This window comes from Sinocyclocheilus anshuiensis, unplaced genomic scaffold (assembly GCF_001515605.1).
Source record: "Sinocyclocheilus anshuiensis isolate Anshui unplaced genomic scaffold, SAMN03320099.WGS_v1.1 scaffold536, whole genome shotgun sequence".
Lineage (NCBI taxonomy): Eukaryota > Metazoa > Chordata > Actinopteri > Cypriniformes > Cyprinidae > Sinocyclocheilus > Sinocyclocheilus anshuiensis.
The window spans coordinates 2207567-2219993 of NW_015557179.1; the positions used below are offsets into that span (position 1 = coordinate 2207567).

The 12427-nt window shown below is 38.6% G+C and overlaps 1 protein-coding gene across 5 annotated transcripts in view; it reads left to right on the top strand.

Moving 5' to 3' along the window:
- The first annotated feature begins 2050 nt into the window (after positions 1-2050).
- Positions 2051-12427, top strand: part of gbf1 (golgi brefeldin A resistant guanine nucleotide exchange factor 1) — a 101733-nt gene continuing 91356 nt past the window's right edge. For all 5 annotated transcript variants that reach the window (XM_016473846.1, XM_016473848.1, XM_016473847.1 and 2 more), the window contains exons 1-3: positions 2051-2177; positions 4244-4346; positions 5354-5420. In XM_016473846.1, coding sequence (XP_016329332.1) covers positions 4251-4346; positions 5354-5420 — 163 coding nt within the window. In that variant the 5' untranslated portion in view covers positions 2051-2177; positions 4244-4250. The remainder of the gene's footprint in view (positions 2178-4243; positions 4347-5353; positions 5421-12427) is intronic.

The window sequence follows — 12427 nt, forward strand, 5'->3', positions numbered from 1 at the left end:
GTCCGGCTTGAATGCCGCAGTGTCGGCAAGTTACGGCTGTCGCATCTGGTCCGGTTGATTCGGCCCAGAATCTGAAAGTGAGTACGCAAGCATCCAGGCCGGGTGCTGCAGATGGATCCGGGCCGATGGACAAGTCTCTAACAAGTGAAAATGTAACTGAAAATGGCCCGAGTGTATGGAGAGGGATTGTGTATGAGGTAGATGTAGATAGCCAGCAAACGTCAAATTGGTAAGTTTTCCCTAGACTTTAGTGGAGTCAGCAGTTCGCTTGACAGTAAATAAGGATCTAATCCTAAAGTGTCTATTTTTTTTAATACCATTGTTTTCCGTTGTTGTTTAAGTGTTATTTTGGTTTCTGATCACCAAGGAGAGGCTACGCAAGGTCCTAAAGATGGCGGCCACAACAAAAAAGTCACGTGACTGAAACCCATGAATAGGCTACGTGTTCTAAGCCAACTATTCCATTCTGCTTAGCAAATTGAGTGTTTTGTCTTCTCAACACTCTTGAAGTAAAGGTTCTTTATTGGCATCCATGATTATGGAAACTTCCAAGGTTCTATATAATGGAAAAAGCTTATTCAGATTATCACAATGTTCTTCGCACTAAGAAAAATGGTTGTTGTGGCATCGGTGCGAAACCCCCCTTTTGCAACCTTTATTTAAGATAGAATCGTACCAATATCTATCTGCAGTATTCATGCATTTAAATAGCCTATAGAATACTGTAAACAATAAAACGTTTAGCCAATTGTAGGCTAGTTTGAAGCAATTATGTACAGATATGACTCTTTCTTGAGGAGTCAGCTAAAGTTTCAGAGGGTTTTACATTCTAGAATTAATCGACCGATAATTGACGCCAGTTTTGCATTCTGTCTCTGAGGCTCAACCTCACGAGTTACTTTGCATTTTCATTTATCAAGCAAATGTAGCCTACGTAATAAAAAGTAGCTGTATTAGACCAGATATCTCTCTCTTTAGGTAAAGGACTACATTGAAAGAGCTCAATGCAGACACTTTAGTCTAATAAATAAATAATAAAGACGAAATAATTGTAGGTGTTCACGGTTCAGCACCTTGCAACGTGCATTATAAAATTCGACATGAAGATGTCTATGTTTGTTGTAGGCTACTTCTGGGGCCAGTTGCATATGCTAAGACTGTCTTAATAAGAACTAGTTTGACTAACTAGCAGTTAACCAAGAGGTATAGGCCTAATCAATCTTACTTTTCAGATTCAAATTAGATCAAAATAGGCTACCATTTTATGACACTGAATTAAAAAAGTTATGACCAGCCTTGAAGAAAAAAATGGGATGACTAACCTCTAAATCTAGTCTAAGTAGTTTATGCAACTGACCACTTGTCTCTGATAGCCTACACAATACGACTGTGTAGCCTATAGATTATGGATAGATGTCATGCACCACTTGAAGGCAAACAATACTGCCCTCCTTGGGCAACAATGTGGGTATGAACTTTCTGTGCTTCCTGAAAGTTTCTGTATTTTTATTTCAATCAGTGGATTTATGCTGTCCTGTTAGCAAACACCTTCAAATATCGTTTAAATTGGTTTGCAGCATTGACATAAATTTCGTTACTGCTGTGTTTTGTTCATTTCTGTCAGACTCTTCGATGGACTGCAAAGACCGGTAGATCTTTTGGAAATTAATTGTCTTAATGAACCTGCATTATGGGAGCTATTGTTGACTGTGACGGGAGAAAAATGAGCCCGTGTGTTTGAACTCAGAACGCCTCCGACCCTCCGTCTGTGAAATTCAACCAACCCTGTTTGGATGTGACTTAAACGAAGTCCCGCCCTATTTTGACCGCTAACAGGAGAATATTAATGTTACGACAATTATAAACATTCTAATCAGCTTTACAGTGTATAAACTCGTAAAACTGACCTTTAAAAGTATGCAAATTATGTGTCATTATTTCAAAATAACGACGTAACTTCTTTTAAAAACACGGGAAGTAAGGTCCCAGACTTAAAAGATCATTGGCTGAAAACAGCTGTCAGTTGACAGGAAGTATCAAGGTAGTGTGCGCCTGCACCATTTCCACGTCAGAAATTTGCCTGTGGAGGAGATTACCAACCGGTGACAGAATATCTGTCCAGTGAATTTACAGAAAAACAGCAGGGCATGACAACACTACGCGGAGCGGTCTAAAACGTAAGCATTTATTCAACGCAGTTATTATTTGTGCGAACTCGTTTGACAGCCTGCAAAACTAGTTAGCCAAATGAGTGGAAATGAATCTGAACGCCATTTTGGATTCGCTGCTTTAGTGTCAACAGCAGTGTTTTCATGTTTTTCTTGTTTTGGCAAACGCATACACGCAGAAGGAGGAACGAGCTCTTATAAATCACAACGAGAGGGCCACGAGGTCACATTTAACACGTTTATTTGAGCTGGTTAACAGCTGTAGTCAGTATGACAAACCGCTTGCTAGTTTGTTGACAGGTTGCTTAACGTTAGCTGCATCATCAGCTTTGTTGTTTATTCACAAGTCTTTTGGTTTCCACATTCACAGTCGCATCTCGTAGAACATATGTGGAAGACAGTTGAAGATGTACGTTCACATTGTGATTCGCAGGTCGCTTAACATGTTATTTGATCTTTGACAATCATTGCTAGCAGGCTCGCTAAGCTTATTGGCCTACTGATCAATTCAGCTATAATCAATTCACACTCCCCATCAACCTGTGTGCATCATACGGTGCAGTGAAAGACTGTGGAAAGGTTGTTTGTAATGGAAGGATGCTGTTGAAGATGACGGATCTATAGCAGGTGCCCGAGGCTGTCATGAAGAAGTGATCTGTAGCATCATGATGCTGGTTACGTGGCCATTATCACTGAATGATCCAGGCCCTCTCGTTGGAATATCTGCTCGCAATAGAGGGGAAAAAAATTGTGCTTCATTAGATGTTTATGCACAGATGTTTGACTATAGAGTGTAATTTTCACCCACACTTCTCTTCAATATGTTTAGGTCTAGAGGAGGATGCTGTATGTATTCACTGAAATACCCTTAACCCTGTAAAGCCTGACATGTACAGCAATAGTCAGGAAAAAAACAATCTATATATATATATATATATTTTTAATGGGACAACTTGTTGATCCTTTAGTCAAAAAGTTTGGGGAAAAAAATCTTAAAAATAAGATGAAATTCTAATAGCTTGTAATGTAAATAAGTGAGATCTTTTTAAAAGTATTGCTTAGATGCCAGGTATGACTCTATATCTCCCATTAATATGTCTATAGTTTTAGGATTAAAGCTCTGTAGGGAGGCAAAATAACCAAGTAAACCAAAATTGTCTCAGTCGAGTAAGTATTCATATTGAAATATTACTAGCAATAAAAGCAATATAATTTTTACTTCATAAAAATCAGTAAAGATTAAAAAAAAAAAAAAGACTCATGTAGAGGGATGTTTTTCGCAGCTGTACTTTTTTAGAATATCAAATGCTCTTTCAAAAACCTATTGTACTATATTTCCAAGTGTACCCTGTACATTAGTTATTTAAGGTGAATGCTTTCATTTGGTAGTTTTGTAGCTTAACAGCATACATCAGGATTTTACCTTCTTGAATGCTGATGTAAAATAGCCATTGCCATAGTGGATGCAGTATGCATAGTTGTAGAACTGTTTATGACTTTTTGAAATGCAGGTTTGTTCACATATTATATTTAACACTGTGATTGTTATATCTAGTCATCATTGTGGATCTCATAATACTATGGGTTAGATGGGTTACAGTTTCACTTTTCCAGAACATGAGCCAAATGTTTGTCTTTCTGCATAAACAAATAGATTTTTATGTGTTGGGATTATTTTCTGAAGTTGCTATGTATATGTACATTTTCTTGTCGTATTGAGCCTCCTAGTTTTATTTCGATGTATTTCTAACATTATTATTTTTGAGACATATCCTTGCATGAACACGTCTTAGAAAAACATTGTGATTTCCGGTATGCCTGTCTTGCCCCCACAAGGCACTATCTTCAATAATGAAGTCTGATCTTCCGCTCCACTACTCAACATTGTCTGATGCTTTGCACAGAGATTACCTCCAGCTTTAAGCTCTGCTCTATAACCTGTGGTCTAATTGAGCTATCTGACTAGGATGATCGTATATAATGTTCATGTGTATCTCTTGCTATCAGAAAAACTATATATGTTTGATGTTGAGTTTGTACTTGTGTGTAATTGCATATTTCTAATTAAATCTTAGATTCACTATGGTGGACAAGAATATATACATCGTTCAAGGGGAGATTTCTGTTGTCGTTGCTGCTATCAAGAGGAACTCTAGATGGAGTACCCATACTCCTTTGGTAAGTTGTCCAGTTTAGTTTTATTATAAGAACATATTAGTTGTCTGATGTCACGTTAGATATTTGAAATATTCATCGTGACCCTACTGGCCACTTTATGACCGTATGTTTCTCATAATTCTTTAATATTTAAATTAGGGATGCACCGATATTAATAAGATTCTGACTGAAATTGATAAGCCGATAAATGTTTTCTTGTTATGGCTGATAATTAAAATTCTATACCATTTTGTCTAAAGAAAGTACAAATAAAACATAAAAAATCAGTCATTTTAAATGCTACAAATGAATTTAGGCATCACAACATTGTTAGATGATGGCAAAGGTAATCTAAATGTGATGGGGCAGTTGTGGCCTAATGGTTAGAGCAGTGGTTCCCAACCCTGGTCCTGGAGGCACCCCAACACTGCACATTTTGCATGTCTCCTTTCTCTGACACACCAATTTCAGGTCTTGGAGTCTCTACTAATGAGCTGATGACCTGAATCAGGTGTGTTTGATTAAGGAGACATGCAAAACGTGCAGTGTTGGGGTGCCTCCAGGACCAGGGTTTGGGAACCACTGGATTAGAGAGTCGGACTTGTAACCCGAAGGTTGTGGGTTTGAGTCTCAGGTCCGGCAGGAATTGTAGGTGGGGGGAGTGAGTAACCAGCGCTCTCTTCCACCCTCAATACCACGACTGAGGTGACCCAACTGCTCCCCGGGCGCCGTAGCAATATGGCTGCCCACTGCTCCGGTTGTGTGTTCACGGTGTGTGTGTGTTGTGTGTGCACTTGGATGGGTTAAATGCAGAGCACAGATTCCGAGTATGGGTCACCATACTTGGCCACACGTCACTTCACTCACTCACAAATTGGCATGCACAATTAAATATCCAAAATCAACCTATATAGAATATCTGTAATATTGGCCAATGCTTGATTAATACATAATGCATTTAAATAACATGAAAATGTCAAATGATATTGTTAGATAAATCATAACATGATTTTCTCATTCTTTCACAGGATGAAGAACAGGACCCACTACTCAACAGCTTCAGCCACTTGAAAGAGACCCTCAATAACATAAAAGGTTAGACATGATCAAATTCAGGATTGCAGTAGATGAGTTACTAACTAAGTTATTGAACAAGGTGTTTGGACAGTTTTCTGTCATTTTGTAGTCCATTTATCTAGCCTCAAAATTTCGTAATAACATCTGTTGAAATATCCTTTTCCCCATCAGTCTAAATAATACAGATTTGGTTGATAAAAGTAAAAAAAAAACACGCACACAAAAGGATGTTGCATTTTGCACAAGCACCATTTCTTCTTTTCCTTTATTCGAGACTACAATTAAGGCGGGATCAAACTAAACAGACTCATTTAGCATTCGCAAAAGTGCTTCTTTCCTGCTACAGAACGAAAGCATATTTAACCAGGTGTATGCTAAATTTCCTCTGAGGAAAGGGTTGGCCTTTTCAAATCAGTCAATATTATCTTTCTCAGTGTCTTACTGTTGGGCTCTTATGGCACTTCATAATTTTTGGGGTCCCATTGAAACTGTCAGTGTTTGTTCATCTAGTTATACAAATGCCTCTTAATGAATAGGACAGCTAAGGTAAATGTTATGCTGTGTTTTTATGCAATTGTTCCTTTTCTCAAAAAGAAACGAAAATTCTTTCTTGCTGTGATGCTTTTTAATGTAAAGGGGTATTGTAATAATTTTATAACTGATCTTGAATGAAAATTCCTACCATTTTATTTATTTTACTGTTAAAATAATTGTATTATGTTATGACAATTGATTGAAGAAGACTTTCGAAGACAAGGTGAATCCCCAAATAAGTTGAGAACCTTTTCACAATCCCAGTAATATTTGACTATAAATTGCTCACTTATGTCCACAACAGTGGCACCTATGGTTTGTTTACAGAATTACAGTAGAATCGTAAGGGCTTATGAGTTCAAGTAACTTTAATGAGTGTGATGACTGATTAAAACAAGCCCTTTAAGACTGTCTTTTGGGCAAGAGGGTCACAAACAAGCTCGACTAACATGACTTCCCTTTGGTAGTGAACGTCCTGCTAAGCATGCCAGCCTGATTCATCATAGTGAGTTTCAGGGTGTATTAATGGAGGGGTGTGAGTTGATGAAATGTGCAGCAGCTCTCTACTCTGTCTGCATGTTGTCATGCCTCTGTAATGGAAGCCCTGGACAGGGAGTCCTCTCTCCGGAGAATAGTGCTGCTCGGAGATGGACAGGAGCGGCTGTGTCTGGACACAGAGAGAAATCTGCCAAACTCCCCCCTCTGACCCGTTGCAAAGGCCTTGTTATTTCTCTTGTGCTGTTGAGAAAGTGTTGACTTTCATTCACCTACTTCACAGTCTTGCATAGATGATGATTGTTTTCCAAGCCACTACCATTTAAAAGTTTGGGGTCAGTAAGATCTCTTATGCTCACCAAGGCTGCATTTATTTGCTAAAAAAGCAGTAATATTTTGAAATATTATTACAATATAAATATATTTTTCCCCATTTTAATGCATCTTAAAATGTAGTTTATTCCTGTGATGCACAGTTAAATTTTCAGCATCGTTACACCAGTCTTCAGTGTCACATGATCCTTCAGAAATCATACTAATATGTTGATTTGCTGCTCAAGAAACTTTTCTTATTATTATCATCAATGTTGAAAACAGTTTGTGAATAGGAAGTTCAACAGCATGTATTTGAAATGAATATCTTTTGTAACGTCATACATATCTTTACTGTAACTTTTGGTCAATTTGCTGAATACGATGATTGTTTTCCAAGCCACTACCATTTAAAAGTTTGGGGTCAGTAAGATCTCTTATGCTCACCAAGGCTGCATTTATTTGCTAAAAAAGCAGTAATATTTTGAAATATTATTACAATATAAATATATTTTTCCCCATTTTAATGCATCTTAAAATGTAGTTTATTCCTGTGATGCACAGTTAAATTTTCAGCATCGTTACACCAGTCTTCAGTGTCACATGATCCTTCAGAAATCATACTAATATGTTGATTTGCTGCTTAAGAAACTTTTCTTATTATTATCATCAATGTTGAAAACAGTTTGTGAATAGGAAGTTCAACAGCATGTATTTGAAATTAATATCTTTTGTAACGTCATACATATCTTTACTGTAACTTTTGGTCAATTTGCTGAATACAAGTTATTCATAAAAAAAAAAAAATGAATGCCTCCAAACTTTTGAATGATAGTGTAGGATGCAAAATAATGAGTCAAGTTATTTCTGGAAGTATCAAATACATTCATTTGATTTACATACTATGTGCCTCTTAATAATGGATTTAAAAATGTAAGAGCTTAGTGAGTAATGCACAAATACTGCTTAATGCCTTTTCAAGAATGATGAAATAAGTTGAATTGGGGTCATATTATATTGCCAGTGTTTTGGCTCACGGTACTGTGAATTAAATTTATATGTGTATTTCTTAAATGGTGTTGGGTGGACTTTTGTAGCCCAGCTGTCTTCTTAATGAAAGCCTGGTAATTCCATTCACATTGTGGCCATTTTATCTTAGCTAACAACAAAAGGTACCGCTGAAGGAAATGTGGATTAGCCCCAAAGGTTTACTAGCCACTTTCGCTGGCTTGATAAAGGTTTCATTCTCCTTCCTCTGCACCATTCGTTTGATTGGCAGGCACATGTGCCGTATGGCAGCAGAGTGCAGCTGGAAGTATATGATCTGCAGTTTAGGTTGGGTAAATATAGCAGGGAGGCTTGTCAACCCGAGAGATAGATTGTTCTGGGAAAGGAAGTGTTGTCTCCCATTCCACAAAAAAAAAGTGTTCTTTTCTTGAATAAGACCATTTTTGTATTTATGAAACAAAGAGTTTCCTGAATTTAGTACGTCAGAAACATGTGTGGGCACTCATGCTACCTCACCTACACGTGCACTACACCTGATTCAAGCAGTGAGTGTGGTTTTGTTAAAATGTGCTAAACAAGACTAAAAAGTCCCCCCCCCCACAGATTTGCAAGTAGATTTGCATATTGTGAAGTTTTTTTTTTTTCTCCCCCACAAATTGGATTTGCATGTTGGCAAAATTGTTTACTTATTGGTGGAAGTAGCAGATTATATGGAAATTGGCTTTGTGTTTCAACAGGAACATAGGTTACATTTTGTTATAGATGCCACAAGTACCTTACTTTTTTTTAGGACGTACTGAAGTCATCACTGAGTTTTCGATTTGTCTCTTGTCTTGGAATCTCAAGCATGAAGGTGGTGACAGCAATGATCTATTTCATCTGGTGTTATTCGCACAAGACTCATGGAGTGAGCAGCGCTTAGTTGCTGATAAGCAGGCCATGGCTGATTCTGCAGACTTTTCTTTTTAGGGCATTTTCTGCCCTAATTTTGGGGAAAGTTAAATAGAATGATTTTGGATGTTGTAAAATGTGTTAAAGGGACATGTTGATTAAGAAGTAATTTAAATTGTGTAATTTCCTCTCCCTCTTGTTGTTCTAAACCTGTTTGACTAACTTTATTCTGTGAAAAATAAGATTTTTAGTGTCTCAGCCAGGGTTTGTCTATACAATGAAAGTCGGTGGGGTCCAATGTGTAAAGAAACTCGTACAGAAAGTATTTTGCTCTTAAAGATAGCTGAAAGCTTTTACAGATCAGTCCAAATATGTTTATATGTTATCTAAGTTTTAATAGAAAATGGATAAAATTACGGTAGCAGTTTATGTTTTGTAGGTAGTTTTTTTGGGCAATATATAGAATAAACGTAAACGACAATAACCCTCTGTAGGCAGCAGAAGCCTCTCGGATGTTCTTGTTAATCCCGAACCCCTCTGGAATTACAAACAAGCATCTTGGGGTGACAAACGAATGTCAGTGTTTTTCCGTCATCAGCTTTTAGACTCTCCCTTTTTGAAATCCAAAAACACACTGGTGTTGGAGAAATGAGCTTTAGATCTTGCGTCTAGCTTGATGGACAACTGCTCGATGGATCTATTGGTTTTGTAAGGGAGATATTCTAGCTCTGATACATGGTCTGTTTAACATCAAATTGAGAACTGGGATTTAGTCTGGGGTCAAGTAATTCTCTGGGATATTTTTGATATTGGCTGAGCATTGAATATCGTACTGGCAATGGGGGAAGGGGGGTGGAGTAGACATCGCATTGATTCGCTGGCTTGATAAAGGTTTCATTCTCCTTCCTCTGCACCATTCGTTTGATTGGCAGGCACATGTGCCGTATGGCAGCAGAGTGCAGCTGGAAGTATATGATCTGCAGTTTAGGTTGGGTAAATATAGCAGGGAGGCTTGTCAACCCGAGAGATAGATTGTTCTGGGAAAGGAAGTGTTGTCTCCCATTCCACAAAAAAAAAGTGTTCTTTTCTTGAATAAGACCATTTTTGTATTTATGAAACAAAGAGTTTCCTGAATTTAGTACGTCAGAAACATGTGTGGGCACTCATGCTACCTCACCTACACGTGCACTACACCTGATTCAAGCAGTGAGTGTGGTTTTGTTAAAATGTGCTAAACAAGACTAAAAAGTCCCCCCCCCCACAGATTTGCAAGTAGATTTGCATATTGTGAAGTTTTTTTTTTTTCTCCCCCACAAATTGGATTTGCATGTTGGCAAAATTGTTTACTTATTGGTGGAAGTAGCAGATTATATGGAAATTGGCTTTGTGTTTCAACAGGAACATAGGTTACATTTTGTTATAGATGCCACAAGTACCCTATTTTTTTATTTTTGTTTGACTGACTCACTGAAGTCAACACTGAGTTTTCGATTTGTCTCTTGTCTTGGAATCTCAAGCATGATCTGTTGTTATTTGCACAAGACTCATGGAGTGAGCTACGCTTAGTTACTGATAAGCAGGCCAAGGCTGAATCTGCAGACTTGTGCATTTTCTGCCCTAATTTTGATGAAAGTTATACAGAATGATTTTAGAGGGACAGGTTGCTTAAAAAAAAAACTTAAATTGTATGACCTGTATGACTATTCTGTGGAAAATAAGTTTTTAAAAAATTGTTTCAGGGTTTGTCCAATGTTGAAAGAAAGTCATACAGAAAGTATTTTGCTCTTAGTGGTAGCTGAAAGCATTTACAAATAAGTCAAAATATGTTTATATGTTTTAATAGAAAATGACAAAAATTATGGTAGCCTCCTTTTTTCCCCCCAATTTATAGAATTAAATGTAAACGACAGTAGCCCTCTGTTGGCAGCAGAAGCCACTCAAATGTTCTTGTTAATCCAGAACCCCTCTGCAAACAAGCAACTTGGGGTGACAAATGAATGTCAGTGTTTTTCAGCCATCAGCTTTTAGACTCTGTTTTTGAAATCCACAAACACAGTGGTGTTGAAAGTGAAAGTGACGTGACATGTGGCCGAGTATGGTGACCCATACTTGGAATTAGTGCTCTTCATTTAACCCATCCAAAGTGCACACACACAGCAGTGAACACACACACCCGGAGCGCCCGGGGAGCAGTTGGGGGTTCGGTGCCTTGCTCAAGGGCACCTCAGTCGTGGTATTGAAGGTGGGAGAGAGCGCTGTATATTCACTCCCCCCCCCCTACAGTCCCTGCCGGTACGAGACTCGAACCCGCAACCTGTGGGTTGCGAGTCCGACTCTCTAACCATTAGGCCACGACTTCCCCAATGGTTGGAGATATGAGCTTTAGAGCTTACGTCTAGCTTGGTGAACAACTGCTCGATGGATCTATTGGTTTTGTAAGGGAGATATTCTAGCTATGAAACATGGTCTGTTTAACATCAAATTGAGAACTAGGATTCAGTCTGGAGTCAAGTAATTCTCTGGGGATATTTTTGATATCGGCTGTACATTGAATATTGTACCATTGCGGCAATAAGGGGGGGGAAGGAAACGTCACATTGAATGAAGATGTCTCACCTAATTATGGTATTCACTTTTTATACACTAGTCAGCCCGAGCCTTAGTCCTTTAAAGCTTTGAATCTTCCTCCAGCCCTCCCCCTCCCTTCACGTCAAAGGTCAGGTTTTTGACAAGTCTGCAGAGGAAGCCGACAGACTAAATCCTCTCATTTTTATTCATACATCATACAAATACAGGTTTAAAGATGCCACCCGGTAGATCCAATACCAGAGCTTTGTTTGATTGACAACTCTCTCACTTACCCTGTATTCCTAGCCTTTCCTCTCGTTTGGTTTTCAGGTACTAAAGAAATTCCTCCTGTAATAGGTCAGACCACAGCATCCGATGATTGGATGGCGACTGAGTTTTGTAGTAAACATCTCAGTGATACTTTGATCGCTGGTTCTTTTCAGGCACTTTTCGTAATCTCTTCATCTCCTGAACAAAGGGCTGTGAAGGAATCCTTTGACTGTGTCGTCTTAAAGAATTTGACTTGCCTTTGACAGTTCTTGAGTACAGTTTTTGCAAATTCTTGTCTTCATATGTATGTATATTTGAAACTATACTTGACATCTCAACCTACACATTTTAAGTAATTTCTGCTTGAGTGGTTGAGAGTCCCCTCCCCAAGTAGAGGTCTGCTACCCGACCCGAGCCCGACGAGTCCCGAAATACTTTCGGGTTTCGGGTCGGGTCCGGGTTAATGTTTAATGAATAGCTTCGGGTTCGGCTCGGGCTCGGGTTTATAGCTAAACTAAAACTATGTGGCTACGCTGCTTTCATAGACGCACGCACACACATTAGTGCACACGCCAATGACAACACAGCACTGAAACTTTTATTAGTAAAATAGCTTCGACAGGCTACTGACTCGCAACTTTATATTTCTCTGCAATGAGGGGGTAAAATCGCTGTTTTTGAAGTAACTAAGCCTCATTGCTTGTAGAGAGAGGCGCGCAGACGCAGGTTCACACACGCAACTTTAATCCCGCTCTCTCTCGCTCTCTCTCTCTCTCTCTCTCTCTCTCTCTCTGCCTCATTGCGAGGCGCGCAGACGCAGGTTCACACACGCAACTTTAATCCCGCTCTCTCTCGCTCTCTCTGCTCTCTCTCCTCTCTCTCTCTCTCTCGCTAATTCAAATAAATGATATACTATAATTAATTAATTCAAATAAATGCGATCTTAC